The 19090-nt window shown below is 35.8% G+C and overlaps 4 protein-coding genes across 4 annotated transcripts; all 4 read right to left on the bottom strand.

Annotated features, from left to right (window-relative positions):
* Positions 1-202: 202 nt before the first annotated feature.
* LOC110724500 (cytochrome P450 71A1-like) lies at positions 203-4005 on the bottom strand. The gene is made up of 3 exons (XM_021903922.1): positions 3077-4005; positions 1116-2070; positions 203-947 (listed from the first exon to the last, which is right to left on the bottom strand). The coding sequence occupies exons 1-3, from the start codon at positions 4003-4005 to the stop codon at positions 318-320; spliced, it is 2514 nt and encodes an 837-aa protein (XP_021759614.1). The 3' UTR covers positions 203-317.
* A 1677-nt stretch (positions 4006-5682) lies between these two features.
* On the bottom strand, positions 5683-8084 carry LOC110724694 (cytochrome P450 71A1-like). Its single transcript, XM_021904139.1, has 3 exons — positions 6913-8084; positions 6805-6820; positions 5683-6375 (listed from the first exon to the last, which is right to left on the bottom strand). Exons 1-3 carry the CDS (start codon positions 7825-7827, stop codon positions 5753-5755), a joined length of 1554 nt encoding a protein of 517 aa, XP_021759831.1. The 5' UTR covers positions 7828-8084; the 3' UTR covers positions 5683-5752.
* Positions 8085-9032: 948 nt separating this feature from the next.
* On the bottom strand, positions 9033-11816 carry LOC110724534 (cytochrome P450 83B1-like). The gene is made up of 3 exons (XM_021903952.1): positions 11133-11816; positions 10440-10752; positions 9033-9860 (listed from the first exon to the last, which is right to left on the bottom strand). Exons 1-3 carry the CDS (start codon positions 11702-11704, stop codon positions 9234-9236), a joined length of 1512 nt encoding a protein of 503 aa, XP_021759644.1. The 5' UTR covers positions 11705-11816; the 3' UTR covers positions 9033-9233.
* A 1034-nt stretch (positions 11817-12850) lies between these two features.
* LOC110724693 (cytochrome P450 83B1-like) lies at positions 12851-15916 on the bottom strand. Its single transcript, XM_021904138.1, has 3 exons — positions 15212-15916; positions 14485-14803; positions 12851-13645 (listed from the first exon to the last, which is right to left on the bottom strand). Exons 1-3 carry the CDS (start codon positions 15790-15792, stop codon positions 13040-13042), a joined length of 1506 nt encoding a protein of 501 aa, XP_021759830.1. The 5' UTR covers positions 15793-15916; the 3' UTR covers positions 12851-13039.
* Positions 15917-19090: the final 3174 nt, after the last annotated feature.

Genomic DNA, 19090 nt, shown 5'->3' with positions numbered 1-19090 from the left:
TTGTTGATGATAAATATTAGCTCACTTTTATTGCCGAGTGATGAAGTGACTAAAACAAGTATACAACCATCTTATGACCTCAGGCTAAGGATTTCAAATTACTCTTCTAACTATCGGAGAACTGTAAGCATCTACGAGGGTGTATTTTACAGCATGCGGTATTTTTATTCTATAGTTCAGATTTAGTTGTCACATCATGTTTAGAGATCATTTAGGAGTGAACTTAGATTTCTCACAATCTTTACAGTAACAAACATGGTGATACATCTTCATTCAATCTTCAAAATATCGAAAATTCAATGCTAATGATGTTGCATCTATTGCAGGCCAATGAAATTTGTAGCACTAAGACACGAGGCTTTTTTCTTATGAGCAGTGATACCAGGTAAATTATCCATGTCAATATCTTCCTTCTTCATTGAAGCAGGCAATTCCCAGTCAAAGAAACACAGCAAATTCGCAAGTGCTAGTTCAATTGTAGTAACTCCTAGCAGCATACCAGGGCAACCTCTTCGCCCTCCTCCAAATGGTATTAGCTTGAAATCTTGTCCTTTGTAATCAATAGAACTTCCCAGAAATCTTTCAGGAAGAAAATTTTCCGGGTTATCCCAGCTTTCAGGGTCCCTTCCGATAGCCCAAGCATTGACAAAAACTAATGTTCCGGGATCAATATGGTATCCTCCTAAGGTGCATTTTTGCATAGTTTGTCTAGGAACCAAGAGCGGACTTGGTGGGTGTAGTCTAAATGTTTCTTTAACAACCGCCTTCAGATAGATGAGATGATGAAGTTGTTCTTCTTGTATTAAAGTCGCGCTACATTCTTGCTCTTTAATCAGGTTTCTGACCTCTTCTTGCACTTTCTTCATGACCTGTGGGTTTTTCATTAGCTCTGTCATCGCCCAAACCACCGTGGCTGCATTTGTATCCGTTCCTGCTACAAATATGTTCTGCAGAGAGCGTAAAGAAGAACAAATATTATGCATTATCTTCTTTGAGTTACATATAAGACAGACGAAAATTGTAAAATATTAAGCAATGTAAAGAGCATATAACTATCTAAAATCATGTCAAAGTATGTAGAAGGCATTGAAGTTAGTTAAGATATTGGCAATTACCATAAGTAATGCTTTGATATGATCCAATGTAAGATCAAATGGCACCTTGTATTCTTCGAGAAGTTGAAGTAATACATCAACAATGTCCTGTTGTTGCTCTGATTTTTGCTTATGTGAGTCAAGACGCGTACTTATAATTTCTCGACAAAACTCATCTAACTCCCAAAATACTTTCTCAAGTTTGCTTGAAGCTCCATTTATCTTGTCAACCCAACCCATGTAAGGTAAATAATCCGAAAAAAAGAAGGCTGTTAACATGGCTTGAGTCTCATGAAGTAGGCCTTGGAATCTACTCGTCGAAAATTCATTAGCTCTTTCATTATCTTTGTTGCCCTTTTGAAAACAAATCCTACATATTATCGAGCTTGCCAGAGACATTAGCAATTCACTCAAATCCACGAGCTTAGACTCCGAGGAGAGTGAAGAAATGATACACATCATTCGATAAACTTCCACTTCTCGAATTGAAGAAAATGATTGTACTCTCTTGGAACTGAATAGATTTATGACACAAATTTTCCTCATTTCCCTCCAATATTCATTATAGGGTGAAAAAGCCAAATCGAAACCATTGTAAGACAATTTTTGTTGGCCAACAAAAGTTGGCCTACTACAAAACACATGATCTTGTGTTTTTAGCACTTCTTTGGCCAAATTTGGTGAAGAAATCACAATTGTTGGCACAAAGCCTAGTTTCAAGTATACTAGGGGACCGTAAAATTTGGAAAGTTTAAAGAAGTATAAGTGAGTTTTTAGTGGATGAAATTGGTGGAGGTTGCCAAGGAAGGGGAGCCCTTTCGGGCCAGGAGGCCGGGGATCTAACCACCGTGATTGCCCTCCATTCTTTGATGATTTTGTTGCAAGAAAGTAGAGAAGAGAAAACGTTGCAAGAAACAATGCTAGTAGAAACATGAAGGTTGGTTGTAAGTTTACTTGTGATTGACTGATTGATGGTCTGGACTTTAAGCACTTTTTTTTGCATATAAATTAGTGTGACTTTAACGGGCTTATTAAGATGATAGTTAGAAATCCACCAAGATTTTACCTCTTTTGTACACTTTAATTTGATTTAAAATCACAACTACTTTGTATTTAAGGTTTGCTTGTCTATAGGAAGTAGATGATTGTTGAATTGAAGTTGAAGTACTGAATTGAAGTTGAACTTTTGAATCAATTGAATGTGATGTGAAGGACCACCAAAAAAATTATACCAAGTATATCACAAAGCATGCATATATTGTATATATAATGGATGAAATTGGTTTAGTTTTGGTGATTTTGTAGCTATCCTTCATGTTGTTTCCATCTACTAGTCTTTAACTATCCCCACAAAACTCTCTCCAAAAGAGTGAACGGTAAGTGAAGTAATAACTATGAGATTCTGAGTATTAATTAAAAAATCGAGAATTATGTCCAAAACAATATATCAAAGAGTTATAACAAAACGAATAAAAAGTAGGTCCTATATACAATTAGTGTATAATTTAATGTGCGGCGAGTTTAATTTGCAATTCCACTACCTTACCTAGGGATCGTACATTGTCATTATTTTATTCAACCAAGCCGAGATTCAATTATACTAATCAAGGGCAATATTCTTGTTTAAACACATGTTTATAAAACAAAAATATAAAAATTGCATTATACTAGCTACAATCAATTACAGTTAACTAACTCAACATTAATGTTCTTTTATTCAAATCAAACTAACACTTACATCAAACAATAATGTTCTTCTATTCAAATCAAACTAACACTAAAATCAAATAACAAATGAAAAATCAAACCCCCACCACTCTTACACACACACACACCATGTATGACTAGAACACTGACTAATAATACATAACTTGCACTAAAGAAAAGCCTTAACTGCATACTATATAAAGAATCAAATCGAATCGAATCGAGAGTAGTGCTTGTTCTTGCGAGTCAATGACAGCCTCCTTAAGGACCCGAACCGGCCTGGTGATGATGGCTTATCTTGGCTTCGATCAGGCTCACTAGTCGCGGTCGCTACAAGATACGGCTCTCTAAGGAGTCGAACTGCGGCGGGTCTCAGAGAAGCAGGAACAACACACTTTTGAATGAAGTTTAAAAGTTGAGGATCATGATCAGCCACTTTACTCAATGCAACAGGAAAAAAACTGGCCTCAATTGCTGCAATAACATCCTTTGAGTAATTAACCCCCTCGTATTCGCAGTATATTGTGTCCTTAGTCACCATTTGTACCACAGTCATCCCAAAAGAATGTATGTCAACCAACTGATTATACATTTTACCTCTTACAATCTCTGGTGCTATGTACTCTGGTGTACCAGCACTCGGGCTGTTAACATACTCGGCTTCTTTATAGACCGCGGCACCAAAATCAGCTAGCTTCACCGTGCCTGAGTCCCCATTAACCAGGATATTAGTAATACTAACATCATGGTGTATGATGTTGTTGTTGTGAACATAATGTAACGCGGTTAAAATCTGTCGACACCAGTTCTTGATTGCAGAATCACAGTGAAACAGGTCATGTTTCTGAATGTAGTCCCTCAGATTACCAGAAGAACAAAGTTCAGTAATAATGTTAATGAATTGTCTTCCATCATACCAGAAAGTGTAACATTTCAGTATGTTTTGATGGTTTAATGACTGTAACATTTCAGCTTGTTTACAACGGTTGTTTGATTCTTCTTCAGTGATTTCTCCAACTTCGATTTTAGTCCAAGCAATTTTGATGCCGCTGTATGTGTCTAATCCTTGGTATACTTTCTTCGAGGCTCCGATTGCTATGACTTTGTTGAACCTTATGAACTGCTGTGTTGGATCCCTCTCTAAATCGTTGTGATTGTTTACGATTGCCTCGAATTCGCTTTCGTATCGAGAAGTCGAAGCCATTGTTAATCAAGAAAGAAGCAGAGAAAGATTTCTTAGTTTTGGAGAAAAAACAGAGAATTTCTTATGAAATGGGTTGATGAAAGTAAACAGAATACTTGGGAAATGGCTGATTAATGATTTAATTGAGGGAAGATTGATATTTATAGGTGTTTGTAAGTAGTTAGTTGTAATACAAAACAGATATTTATCGTCTTTGGGTCGGTTAGTTTTAGTTAGTTAAGGCCGTTACTTGAGTCTGTTATAAAGAAACAGAATACCCTTTTCTTGATTTATTTTTGAAAGACCCTTTTCTTGATTTTATTTAAAACTTTTCTTTAATAATTAATCTATTGAACTTTTAATCACATGGAAGAATTTATTTATTTATTTATTTTTAAAAAATTGATTAGATTTTCATCCTTATCTCAAAAGATGAAATGACTTAAACGAAATTGAAACAATTAAATAATATTAGTTTTACTCTTAGTTTTTGAAGAAGTAATTTTGCAACATTGATGTATGGTCAAGCTTGGAGATTGAATGATGTATGGCTCTTTATTTGGATTTCAATGAAGGTTTTGGTACATTTATCTATTTTCTCTTGTTTTTTATGATTAAAGTTTCTACCTTTGTTAGTTTAGTTGATAAAAACTTTGTCTTTCTTACTATTCCATTGGTTATAATGTTGCTTAGTATGATGGTAGTTGTAGTTAGGACTAGTGAGTAGTTTCTTGTTGCTAGGGGTTTGGTGAAGATATGCTTTGAGTTTGATGTATGCTAGGCTAGGTTAATTTGGAACATTTGTGATTAAATCTTCCTTGTGCTTATACTTATTAGCCACTCCATGTTTATGGCCATATGCATGTTGTGGTTGAATGACGTGAACTAAATCGTGACGATAGTGCGACTTAAGAATAGTCATTAGGTGATTGATTATTGCATGACCTTAGCTTGTATGCCTTACGACGATAGTGTGAGTGTATGCTAGCTAGGAAAGCTCTTAATCCCGATAGGTGATTAGAGAGTATTCTTGATATTGCCTTGTATGAGTTGCTTGGGTTACATGTAAACCTATTTTCCGATGCCTAATTCCGTTGAATTCATAGCATGTTTGATCCTTCCCCCTAGTGCTTGTTTTAATTGTTATTCTATCCCCTTTAGTCATTACTTTACCCACCATACTTCTTGATCGAATTAGATTAACATTAGGAGATAAATAGCGGTGCTTAATCGTTTCCCTGTGTTCGACCCTTAACTTGCCTCTATGCTCTTTTAGTTGCATGTTTAGGACTATAAATATCATTTGATAGAGGTGTTTAAACCACTTAAGGTTTATGAGAAAATCAGGTATGATATTTGCATTACTTAAAATTTAATTGCTACTGCTAACATTGTATATATTGCATTATTTAGGCTTGTCCCTATCACAACATAAGCTCACCTTGTTGGCTTGTTGCCAATTAACTAATACTAGTATACAAATTTTTTAGGCAAGTAAGGCAATTTTTATGTACTAAAAATAACAATGGACATAAGTTTAAGTATACATATTGATATTACACGTCTAACTATATAATTGTAAGCATATGTGTATTTTACGTCATGTAATACTCTATTTTCTATCCTCAGATTTAGTTATCACATTATTGATGGTTAGATATCCTGCTTAGATACATATTTTAGTTAACGAGCAACAAGCACGGTAATGATATTTTTCATCATGTAACCTTTCAAAATATATCGAAAATCAACGTTATTTATGTTACATCTATTGCAGGCCAAGTAAATTTGTAGCACTAAGACACAGGGCTTTTTTCTTATGAGCAGTGATACCAGGTAAATTATCCATGTCAATATCTTCCCTCTTCATTGAAGCAGGCAATTCCCAATCAAAGAAACACAACAAATTTGCTAGTGCTAGTTCAATTGTAGTAACTCCTAGCACCATACCGGGGCAGCCTCTTCGCCCTGCTCCAAATGGTATTAACTCGAAATCTTGTCCTTTGTAATCAACAGGATTAGGACTTCCAAGAAATCTTTCAGGAAGAAAAGTTTCCGGGTTATCCCAGCTTTCAGGATCCCTTCCGATAGCCCAAGCATTGATAAAGACTAAAGTTCCCTGCTCGATTTGGTACCCTTCTAAGGTGCACTCTTGCATAGTTTGCCTAGGAACCAAGAGCGGACTTGGTGGGTGTAGTCTAAATGTTTCTTTAACAACCGCCTTCAGATAAATAAGATGATGGAGTTGTTCTTCTTGTATGATTGTTGCACTACATACTTGTTCTTTAACCAAGTTTCTGACCTCTTCTTGTACTTTCTTCATGACATTTGGATTCTTCATTAGTTCTGTCATCGCCCAAACCACTGTGGCTGCACTTGTATCCGTTCCTGCTCAAATATGTTCTGTAGAAAGCGAAAGGAATATAAAACAAGTATTGTGCAATGTTAATTTGTGCTATACATCAATTACACTAAAATTTATTTGTAATTCAAATTTCATATGCAGTTGAAGTCTAGGATAAAGATCAAGCATATAAAACAAGTATTGTGCTGTTTTCTTTATAGATTTGATTGTATTTTCTTCCTACAATTATACATTAATTGAACAGAATTCCCTTTTCAATTATTTTGCTGCCTAATAATTCTGTTTTCGAATACTCTGATACTTCTAATATGCTATCCACAAAACAATGCTTCAGATTATATGTGTCATGGTTTCGAGTTTTATTTGTGTTACTGCCAAATAATACATAAAATTTCTGAATTATTCATAATGTTGAGCATGGATCCCACTACAGATATGTTGTACCAACATCAGACAGACGAAAATTGAGGACTCTTGACTTCTTTAGTAATACAATGAGCATATAACAGTCTAATATCATGCCAAAGTAAAATATGAAGCTGGTTTAAGATTTTGGCAATTACCATTAGTACTCCTTTTATATGATCCAATGTAAGATCAAATGGCACCTTGTTTTCTTCGCGAAGCTGAAGTAAAACATCGATAATGTCCTGTTGTTGCTCTGGTTTTTCCTTATGTGAGTCAAGATGTGTACTAATAATTTCTTCATAAAACTCATCTAACTGCCTGAAAACTCTCTCAAGTTTACTCAAAGCTCCGTTTATCTTGTCAATCCAACCCATGTAAGGCAAATAATCCGAAAAAAAGAAGGCTGTCAATATGGCTTGAGTATCATGAAGTAGGCCTTGAAATCTACTCGTCGAAAATTCATTAGATTTTTCATCATCAGCCTTGTAGCCTTTACCAAAACCAATCTTACATATTATCGAGCTTGAAAGAGACATTAGCAATGCATTCAAATCTACGAGGTTAGACTCCGAGGATAAGGAAGAAATGATACGCATCATTCGACAAACTTCCTCTTCTCGAATTGAAGAAAATGATTGTACTCTATTGGAGCTAAATAAATGGATGACACAAATTTTCCTCATTTCCCTCCAATATTCATTGTAGGGTGCAAATGCCAAATCGAAGCCATTGTATGACAATTTTTGTTGGCCAACAAAAGTTGGCCTACTACAAAACACATGATCTTGTGTTTTTAACACTTCTTTGGCCAATTTTGGTGAAGAAACTACTATTGTTGGTACAAAGCCTAGTTTCAAGTATACTAGGGGGCCGTAAATTTTGGTAAGTTTAAAGAAGTATAAGTGAGTTTTTATGGGATCGAATTGGAGGAGGTTGCCAAGGAAAGGGAGCCCTTTTGGGCCAGGAGGCCGAGTAACTAACCACCGCGATTTCCCTCCATTCTTTGAGTATTTTGTGGCAAGAAAGAAGAGAAGGGAGATTGCTAAAAGAAACAATAGTAGTAGAAACATGAAGCCAATATTTGGTTGTATGTTTACTTTGTGCTAGATGGTCTGGACTACAGGCCAATATTTGAGACAAGAAATGAATCCCACTAAAAACTAATTTAAGTGGATGGGAAAACAAAGAGTATTTGATAATATTTGAGCAACCATTCATGAAGAAGAATTAGGAATCTTTTTTCAATTTTTACATGATTGGTGTATTAGTGATCTAGAACCATTAAGTCTCTCAGGCCACTCCCAACATCACGTGCTTGAGCGCTTGTTGAGTTTGAAATATGGATACAATCACACTACATCTTAAATATCGATACCATGTTAGAGGATCAACTCGATAAATAATTGAGGCCTAAAATCAGTCGTATACTCTTGGAATAAGTAATTATCTCTATCATGAATCACTATCAATATAATGTTAATTAGTCATTAGTGCCAAAATTATTGTGCGCACAAATTCTACCTAATGTAATTTCTTAGTCATATTCGTAGACAATTGGTTAAAGACCTTAGGTTTTTTCTGATTAAGATTGTCCTTTTTCTGTGAAATCGACCCCTAATGAGGTAAATGAAAAAATCAGAAATCCATCAAGATTTTGGCACCTTTTATGTACACATTGTTTTATACAATTAAATTTGGAAACGTAACTATAAGATGATTTGATCAAATGAGTTGTCGTTGTAAAAGATTATTGATGAAGTTGAATCAGTTGAATGTGATATGTGAAGGACCAGCCATATATATTATCACATGACATATTGATATACGGTGTAAAATAATGGATGAAGTTGGCCTTAGTGATTTTTAGCTATCCTTTATGTCGTTCCCTTAAAAGAGTAGTGGAAGAGATTTTATCTTCAGGTGAAATAATAATTACGCCGCAGAATGAGATTTCGATTATATGAACCCTAGGTACATCTCTATAATATAATCTCAAGAGTTTTCGATATCGGATTCCAAAACTCTTCAAGCAATTCGATTTCGTGTATTATTATGTATTTATATAACCTTCTGTTTTAGATAATTTTAGACTTTAATTTTTAGACCCGAGAAGAAAAGAGGTTGGAGGGTGCTTCCAAGGACCCCACGACACCCCAGGAGATCATTTAGGTAGTTGTAATCGTTCACTTTACCTTTAAACGGTTAGTTTAGTAGGTTAAATACACACCTTCCATTATTAACTCAAAGTTGCTTGCCATAGACCTTTATGCTACCACCTAGTGACTACAACTTGGCTTCGATTCTTAAACTAATAAATCGGTGACAATTAAAAATATTAAATGACCAACAAAAAAATTGCAATTGATTGCAACATGCTCTTCGATTCTAGAACAATATAAATCCACTTTGGTGCATAAACCAAGTATATGACAATATAAGAGTGTACATAATAGATAATTATTAATTAAGCTTAAGGTTACATTTGGTCCATTAATTTTGTTTTTGCCACAAGACGTAATGGAATTTTCTTATGCATAGCAATGCCAGGAATTACATTAGTGTCGATGTCCTCCCTTTCTAAACCAGCAGGCAATTCCCAATCAAAAACATGCAATAAATTGGCAAGTGCAACCTCCATGTTAGCTACACCGAGATGTAAGCCAGGGCATGATCGTCTTCCAGCACCAAAAGGAATTAACTCGAAGTCACACCCAATAAAGTCTATTGAACTTTCCAAAAATCTCTCTGGAACAAAATTTTCGGGGTCATTCCAAGAGTCAGGATCTCTTCCAATCGCCCATGCATTTACATATACTAATGTTTTGGGTAGAATGTCATACCCTTCGATGGTTGTTCTATGGATCGTTTCGTGTGCTATTAGTAATGGGCTTGCGGGGTGTAGCCTAAATGTTTCCTTCACTACTGCCTTGAAGTATCCAAGATCCTTAAGGTCATCATTATTTATGTAACGACGACCCTTGTTTTGCATAGTATTTCTAAGTTCTTCTTGTACGTTTTTCATTGAATTGGGATGCTTTATTAGCTCGGTCATTGCCCATATTACCATTGCTGCACTTGTATCGGTTGATGCGATAAATATATTCTGAAAAAAAAAAAACTAATCGTTTGTCAAGAAGACATTTATGTTAATACATACTACCTTCGTTTTTTTTAGTCGACACATTTTGAATTTAGCACTATTCACACACTTTTCTTTGACCGTGTTTTATGATCTATACATAATGAAAAATATAATCATGTGGAGTCTTGTTAGATTCATCACGGTATATATTTTCAAAATATCAACGCTTTATAATTTTTGCTTATCGCTAATTAAAAATATTCAAGATTGAATTTGTGCATTGGCAAACGTGACTAATGAAACGTGTCAGCTAAAAGAAATGGAGGAAGTAAATTTTTGAGTGAAACTATGTAATATATTGAATTGTCTCAGATCATTCATCTTTTAAGTACCGAAAACATGATTATTACGTACCCTTGAATCACTTGTTGATCAATTATATACGTAGTATTGAAGACTTAACCACTAAACCATGTAACATATTTATAATTTCTATATTCTTTTAAATTAAAAAAATGAAGATATATAGTGATTAAAATTTTAAAAACAAACCAAAGAAGCTAAAATATTCATAAAGATGAGATTATGGAAAATAATTACCATTAACACTGCTTTGATGTGATCCAAAGTAAGCTCCAAAGAAGGTTGTTGTTGTCTAAGTTGGAGTAGAATGTCGATGATATCCTCTCTATCAGATTTAGGCTTGTTAGGGTTAATATGGTCATTTATGACTTCTTCATAAAATGCATCCAATTTCTTAAATGTCTTCTCAAGTCTAGAAAATTTTCCGGTTAGCTTATCAAGCCACCCAAAATAAGGCAAAATATCACTATAGAAGAAGGTTATTAGCAAGGCTTCAGCTTCATTTAGTAGGCTATGATATTTGCTCCTTGACCCTTCATCATCTTCGTACCTATATATGCAAAACACTTCAGAATTGTATTACTAGTTCAATGTATGTATACACGTGATGCTTGCTTTTTATTTCTAAATTTATGTACTCTAACTATTTTAACTACTAAAAGTTATAAAAAGTTTACGTATATAGAAAATACAAAATGAGATAAATCTATAATACCTAACAATAATGTGCTTTTGACTTATACAAGCATATGTTGGTGAGAAATAATGTCAAAGTTTGAAAAAAAAAAAGGAAAAAAACCTTTTAAAAAGAGTGCACAAAACGTACAAAGGGAGTAAAATACCCACTTATTATTTATATGGCTACATAACATTTTTACATGTTACACAAAAGCATGGAAAGAAACGTTATAGAAGAGTACAAAATATTACCTCTTGCCAAAAGCAATCCTGCATATATTTGAACTTGTAAAACTCATTAGCAATTCACTCAAATTTACGGGTTTCGAAGCAGAAGAGAGGGAGGAGATCTTATGCATCATCATTGAGACTTCTTCTTGTCGAATCGGAGCAAAAGACTCCACTCTTTTAGAACTAAGGAGATGAACAACGCTTATCTTCTTTATTTTTTTGAAATATTCATTATATGGAGTAAAAGCAATGTCTAAACCATTATAACTTAGCCTTTTCATACCACCTATGGGTGGTCTACTACAAAAGTTTAGGTCTTGTGTTTGGAGAACCTCCTTTGCTAGCTTGGCCGATTGAACCACAACAACAGGTACGCGTCCAAATCTCAAACTCAAGATCGGGCCATAGATCTTGGCAAGGTTGGCAAAGTAGATGTGAGGGTTCGAGGGGTTGTATTGGTGTAGGTTTCCGATGAAGGGGATCCCCTTAGGTCCAGTGGGAGGATGAAATGACTCATTTTTTCTAGGGTTTTTGCGTAGAAAATATATGATAGTAAGAAAGAGGGTTGCAAGTAAAGGAAATATCAAAAGCATTTCTTATATTTGAGAGATTTACAAATGCATGTATATGTTTTTTTACTTTATTTGTATAGTTTTCATGTACTGCATTAAGACACATTACATATACAGTACTATATATATAGACTCGCAGATAGATTATAACTAGTTAACTACACGTCTACATTATGTTCATCTAGACAGGTAGATGCGCAGTTATGTACATATTGTTCATTTGTGCGCAGTGATGGGGAACAATAGAACCAACAACCAAGTTATGGCGTTTTTAATGCACTATTTAAAGCATGTTCTCATAGACTGAACTCAGCTGAGCTGAAGTGAACTGAACTGAATATTTTATAAGAGAAGGAAATTAGGATCTAAACTGAACTGAACTGAACTGAACTAAACTGAACTAAGTTGAGTTGAGCTGAACTGAACTGAATTGAAAATAAACGTATGAGAACAGAACCTTAATCATTAATGTCATTCATTACTTATTTAGAAGTAATTTTAATTACACACATTTAGAAGATAAGAAATAAAAAAGATTTCAATGATGATGGTTTTCTTATAGTTTCTTATAAGTTTGTTAGATTTTATGATTTAGTCATACTACTAGACCTATAAAGATTCCAACTAAGAACAACTAACATAAAGAAACAAAAATAGTTCATATATAATAACCCATAGTTCCATATTGAACCGTGAAAGATGTTAATTATATTGGTCGTAGTCCATATTTGATTGAAAGTCGTTTCAAAAGAATTGAGTTAAAAAATAAGTGTCCACAGGGACGAATGGACGATGCAAGGTTGCCGAGACGTATAGGCTGCATCCATTATTAGTTAGTATTATGGCAATGGCACGGTATGGCCTTATGGCCTGGGGTAGCTTGGTATATTTAGTGTTCTCCGATAGTGGAGAGAAGCATGGGCCAATGTGCTACTCTGCAAGAAGAGTTACACTTAGGTAGTATAATTCTTGTTTGTTATCTTTTTCAGCTTCATTAATTAATGCGTAAGGAGTTACAAAATGAGGTACGTAACTACGTAAGGTAGTTTTCTCCAACTAACTTTGCTCCCATTTACTTTTGAACGGGTATAAATATATAGATATCTATAACCATCAATATAAGGCAAAATTCATGTTGTTGAGGCCAATTTACATCTTTTATTTTTCTTACTTGCAAAAATACACTATATATATAACACACATTTTTGTCCGGTGATGCTCGAGGACCATATCGTTAATATTGTCCTATGACTTATTTTCATGGTTCAATATTGTACAATAAATACTTATACAATAATACATAACAGATAAAACCCTAGGTTTATTTTGAACATCAAATTAAGGTTTTATTTAGCCCTAATATTTTTTAGCCACTAGGCATAATGGATTTTTCTTATGCATAGCAATACCAGGAAGAACATCAGTGTCAATGTCCTCTTTCTTAACACCACTAGGCAATTCCCAATCGAACGAGTGCAACAAATTGGCAAGTACGAGCTCCACATTAGCAACACCGAGATGTAAACCAGGACATATTCTTCTTCCAGCCCCGAAAGGAATTAGCTCAAAGTCACATCCTTTGAAATCTATTGTACTTTCTAAAAACCTTTCAGGCATGAATTTTTCAGGATCTATCCAAGACTCGGGATCTCTTCCAATAGCCCACGCGTTCACATGTACTAATGTTCCGGGTAGAATATCATACCCTTCAATCTTGGTTTTTTGAATTGTTTCGCGAACAACTAATAGTGGCCCTGCAGGGTGTAGCCTAAATGTTTCCTTCATCACTGCTTGAAAGTATTTAAGCTCCTTAAAGTTACATTTGTTGATGCAATTCGTGTTTTGAATAGCATTCCTAAGCTCTTCTTGTACTTTGTTCATTGATTCCGGGTGTTTTATTAACTCCGTCATTGCCCAAACAACCATCACTACACTTGTATCTGCTCCCGCAACAAATATATTCTGTTAACAAAAAGTAACCTTTGTTATGAATTATAAATTTTATTATAAGTACGTTTTGGTTATTATGAGACCACTAATTATAAAGTTATAGTTTATCTTTCCTTCAAATATCAAAGTAATACTCCACACTAGCTTTGACAATCTTTGACACGGCAACTTGATTGAAACCGACTTGAACACGAATTTAATGCGAGAATACATTACACGAAGTCAACACGACACGAAATCTAATAATATCTGTTTAGATATATTGGTTAATAATCAACTATCCTAATTTCACATATTTGTTGATAGAATTTTGTGAATTACATGAAAGAATACGAGACCTAACATGAACATGTCATGATACAACTATTTTCTTACTCTCTAAAAGGTTCATCCGGGCCGCAATTCTTTAGTTTTGTCCCTTTAAAATTGCTTTATTGCATGCCCATAATTAATATTGTCATGAATGACAATAACAAGTGTTTCTATTGGTACATTTTACCTCATGTTGGCACACTAATTATACCAATATAAAGTTTACAAATACCAACAATCTTGTTGGTATATTTAGATCTCATATTGGTTATAATAATTATACCAACATAAAATCTAAATATACCAACGGAACTTTGTTATTATCATTGAAGATATGAGTAATTATTGATTCAAACAACCTCATTTCAGTAAGATGGTCCCTACACCTCCTCTTTACACAGTTTTTTGTCCCACCGGGCATCAAGTCTGTACCCTTTTGTCCCACCCAATCAAGGTTATACGTAGTATAGCCGCTCAATACAACTTAGAGATAAACAAAAAGATTTGGAGAGATTATACATTTAAATCATCTTACTTACCATTAAAATTGCTTTGATGTGGTCCAAAGTGAGTTGATAAGAGGGATGATGTTCTCTAAGGCGGAGTAGAATGTCAATTATATCCTCCCTCTCAGATTTAGGCTTGTTAGGGGCAAGATGGTCATTTATGATCTCTTCATAAAATGCATCCATATCCTTAAATATCTTCTCAAGTCTAGAAAACTTTCCACTTAGTTTATCAAGCCACCCAATAGTAGGAAAATAATCACTAAAGAAGAAGCTTGTGAACATGGCTTGTGCTTCATTTAACATGCTATGGAATTTGCTCCTCCTTGATAACCCTTCATCATCTTCGCACCTATGCATGTAAGCCTATGTATTAGGACAAATACAATATCTTTGATTGACATGAATTGATATTAAATCTATCTACAAAAATACTAAAATAACAAACGTTGACATCATCACTTTTGGCCTAGCTTAGTTTTTAACTTACAAAAATCAATTTTGACCGTCCATTGGTTTTACTCTAAGCATCACCTTAATATTAGGGAAAAAAAAGTAACTCACACGACACTATAACTTTGGGATTGCACATGAAAAGTTAAAGTGAACTATTAAGCTAAATTAAACATTAATTACACCAATCAATGCATGATTTTAATTTATCATGCATTAATCAAGTAAAGAAAGATTCTAGGTATAGCATATCATAACACTAAGATTAAAAAAAATATATAGTTTTATGGGATATAGTTGTATGTACCTTTTGCCAAAAGCAATCCTACATATATTCGAAGCTGAAAACCCCATAAGCAGTTCACTTAGATTAACAATTTTGGAAGCTGAAGAAAGAGAGGAGATCTTCTTCATCACCCTTGAGACTTCTTCTTGTCGAATCGGAGCAAAAGAATCTACTCTCTTAGAGCTAAGGAGATGAACAATACTTATCTTCCTTATTTCTCTTAGATACTCATTATATGGAGCAAAAGCCATGTCTAATCCATTATAACTTAGCCTTTGCATACTAACCAAGGGTGGTCTACTACAAAAGTTAAGGTCTTGTGTTTGAAGGACCTCTTTGGCTAGTTTGGCTGAATGAACCGCAACAACCGGCACACGTCCGAATCTCAAGCTTATGATTGGACCATATGTCTTAGCAAGCTCAGCAAGGTATACATGAGGTTTCGAGGCGTCGAATTGGTGTAGGTTTCCAATGAAAGGGATTCCTTTAGGTCCAGGAGGAGGATGAAGTAATGGCTCATTATTTTTAGTGTGCTTTGGAAGAAGAAACAAATATATTATGGTGAGGGAGAAGATTGCTAGTAAGGGAAAGAACAGCAACATCTCTTAATCTCTTATGGTATAGCCGTAAAGGTGTAAAGTATGTAGATAAACAAAACCAAGCTACACCTTTTATTTCTAGACTAGATTAGCGAAAATGGGTAACGGTTCATTTAATTATGTTTATCACTAAGTTGTATTTATCCTCTGTCTCTACTTCTTTGTCCCATTGTCAAAATTTAGGTTAACTTTTGATAAGTTTGACCACTATTTCTATTACTTTACAAGAGGTAATATAGTCAAATGCAGTATTGTTTAATTCGTCTCAATTTATATTTTGTTAATATCAGTAATTTTTTATAACTTTTATGTGTATGAAAATGGAGATATTAACGTTTTAATATGTGCATTGGAGACCTTAAAAAGAAATAAGACAAAGGGAGTATATTAATAGATCCAAAAAGGACCAAATGTCAAGAATGACAAAATTATTGCATGCTCATGCAATGGACCAAGTTTATTTAAAAAAAAAAGGAACCGTATAAAAAGTTGCTCTCCTTATCTAGTCACATACTGTATAGAAGGAACATTGTATTGTATCACACGTATCTTTCAAAAATCTATTTTCAATTTCTACAATTTAAACTTCTAAATTAAATAAGTAATCGTCCAAAACAGGCTAACAATTTCTGTATTTTGATTTGGAAAATGTATACTCCCTTTGTCCTAAATATAGTTTCCATTTTCTTTTAAAAAAAAGTTTTTTATTTGACTTTTCACGTTCTCTAAGACATGTCTTTAAACTTCTACTCCGTATATCTCTATTTTATACGCGTAAAAATAATAAAAACTTAATATTAATAAAATATATAATATAACGAATCCAACAAGATTTCATATGAATATATAATCTTTTATAAATTAACGAGAATAGGAAATATAAGGCTTGCATCTACAAAAATAAAATAGATTCATAAATTATATAAATTAATATGACGAATCTAACAAGATTTCATATGAATATATAATCTTAACCTAATTTTTTTTAACACAAACGAAGAGAATATATTACAGGCTTAAAGCCTCATAAAGTTTGTTACACCAAAAGCAAAATCCCCACTAGCCAGGCTAATACTAATCCAAAATACATGGCTGAGAGCGGGATCCTGAAACTGCATCCTAGAACAGCTACTACTATTAGTACTATCAGAAAGAAAAGAACTGAAATACAGAGCTAAACCGATATAATACAAATAGAAAAGGAGAACTACTAAAAAAAAGCTGATAAGCATACTAGTGGTATTACTACTACCATTGACAACAAAAGGAGACATCCAAACACATCAACCTGCAGTTATCCAGAAGAGGAAGAGCAAACACCCAAGTCTGCATCATAAATATGCTTAGCAAAAGGAGGAACAAGGAAGAGATCCTTGTGACCAACATTCATTTCCAGACCGTAAGCAGCGAGACTGTGAGCAAGTTTATTTTTCTCCATAGGGACATGCCTGATTAGAATATTACCATTAGCTTGAAGAATCCCAGCAACATCATTGATTACAGCATACAACTTGTTTGGGTCCAATTTAGTCTAATTGGGCTTAGGCATTAAATGATCCAATTAAAAGCCCAAGGTCAAGGTTCATCTCTCCAATTGTGCTAAAGTCAAAGATCAATCCTCAAGGCAAACCAATTGGGCTAAGGCCCAACTTCTCCATGTATGAAGAGGTATAAAAGCCATCAATATTACATTTTTACATTCATTCTCATTAATTCAAGCAAAGCCTCAAGCAACTAATTCTCTTGCATAATGTTCTCTTTCTACACATTGTACTGACTTTAGCATCGGAGGGGCCTTCCTCGGCAACACCCTCGAGGCTAGTTTACGTGTGTTTACTGTGCAGGAAACCTTCGGCCCAACACTACTTGGATCGAATCTAGTCTTCTCCGCTTCATCGGACCTTCGGCAAGGTCCCATTTTTTTCACCCGAAACAATTTGGCGCCGTCTGTGGGGAAGACTTTCAAAAATCTTTAAGCCAAATTTCTAACCAAGATCATCTTGCAATTATCTTAGTAGCAATGGCTAAGAACCGCAAGAGCAAAGGCCTCCGTCAAGGAGCGGGCGAAAAGCCTAAAACCCCTACACTATCACCCTCCCCGGACCGGAACTCTCCCAAGGGTGCCAACTCGGGGGGAGGATCATACAAGGAGGATTCCCTTTCTTCCGTAATTCATGACTCTCATCATAGGCCGAGTCACTCTCGGTCTAGCAGGGGTGAGTCCGATCATAGGACACATGCAGTGCCCCAAAGCCAACCATCGAATGTGCCCCCTCATTCCCATACTCAGCCGAGGACCCCTCTGGCGGGGCCCAGCTCGGAGGAGGTGGCAAGAGCGCTGGCAGTGCTCATGGAGGCAATGAGGGCACAAAATATGCCACCACCTCGTGATCGAACTCCTCCGCATACCCGGCATCAGCGGAGGAAGCTAGACCATGATGGTGGGAAGCTTCCTTCCTTCCGGGAACTGGAAGAGTGGGAAGAGGATACCTGGAAAAATGAAAAAGAGAGGAAAAAGAACCCTCAATTTTTAAAAGGATCCTCATCCTCCCGACCAGAGACGCATAAGAGCAGCAGCTCAGCTTCTCGGCCAGAATCTACTCACCGAGAACCTGAGACTGTTCGCCGAAGCGTCCTCGACCGACTCGGCGGCAAGGAACCGAGCGTGCGCAGTCGCCTCTCGTTCCCTGCGGCCGAGGCCCAGACTTCCCAGCCAGGGACGAAAACCACTCCTACCTCTCTAAGAGGGCGGAGCGCGGTCCCTTCGGCCAGGAACAAGGGCAAGGCCGTTATGCTACCCGCCAGTTCGCCATTCGAGCAATGGATTCTGGAAGAGCATGTGCCCACAGTTAAAATACCGTCGCACATCACATATGACGGGACCTCGGATCCGAAGGACCACGTGGCCTCGTATGAGACTCATATGCATCTTTGCCCCAGATCCGAAGCGACTTGGTGCAAATATTTCCCAACCACTCTCAAGGGGGTCGCGCAAGCGTGGATCTCCAAGGGAGTAAAGCAAGGCTCCATAACAGGGTGGGATGATCTGTCCTCCAAATTTAGGAGCAAGTTTTCCACGGCAAACCGCCGAGAGAAGACTACTGCAGAACTCATGAGTCTGCAACAGGGGGAAACCGAAAGCCTCCGAGACTATCTGACCCGTTTCAGTAACGAGTCATCCAGCGTCTCTCAGCTGGACCAGGGGCTAGCCGTTTTTGCAATGCAGAATGGCCTTCAGCCCGGGAAGTTCCTAGACTTCATGGTCATGCATACCCCGCAGACCTTGGAGGAAGCTCTGAAT

This window comes from Chenopodium quinoa, unplaced genomic scaffold (genome assembly GCF_001683475.1).
Source record: "Chenopodium quinoa cultivar QQ74 unplaced genomic scaffold, ASM168347v1, whole genome shotgun sequence".
NCBI classification, from domain to species: Eukaryota; Viridiplantae; Streptophyta; class Magnoliopsida; order Caryophyllales; family Amaranthaceae; genus Chenopodium; species Chenopodium quinoa.
This window is presented reverse-complemented; position numbering and strand designations above follow the sequence as displayed.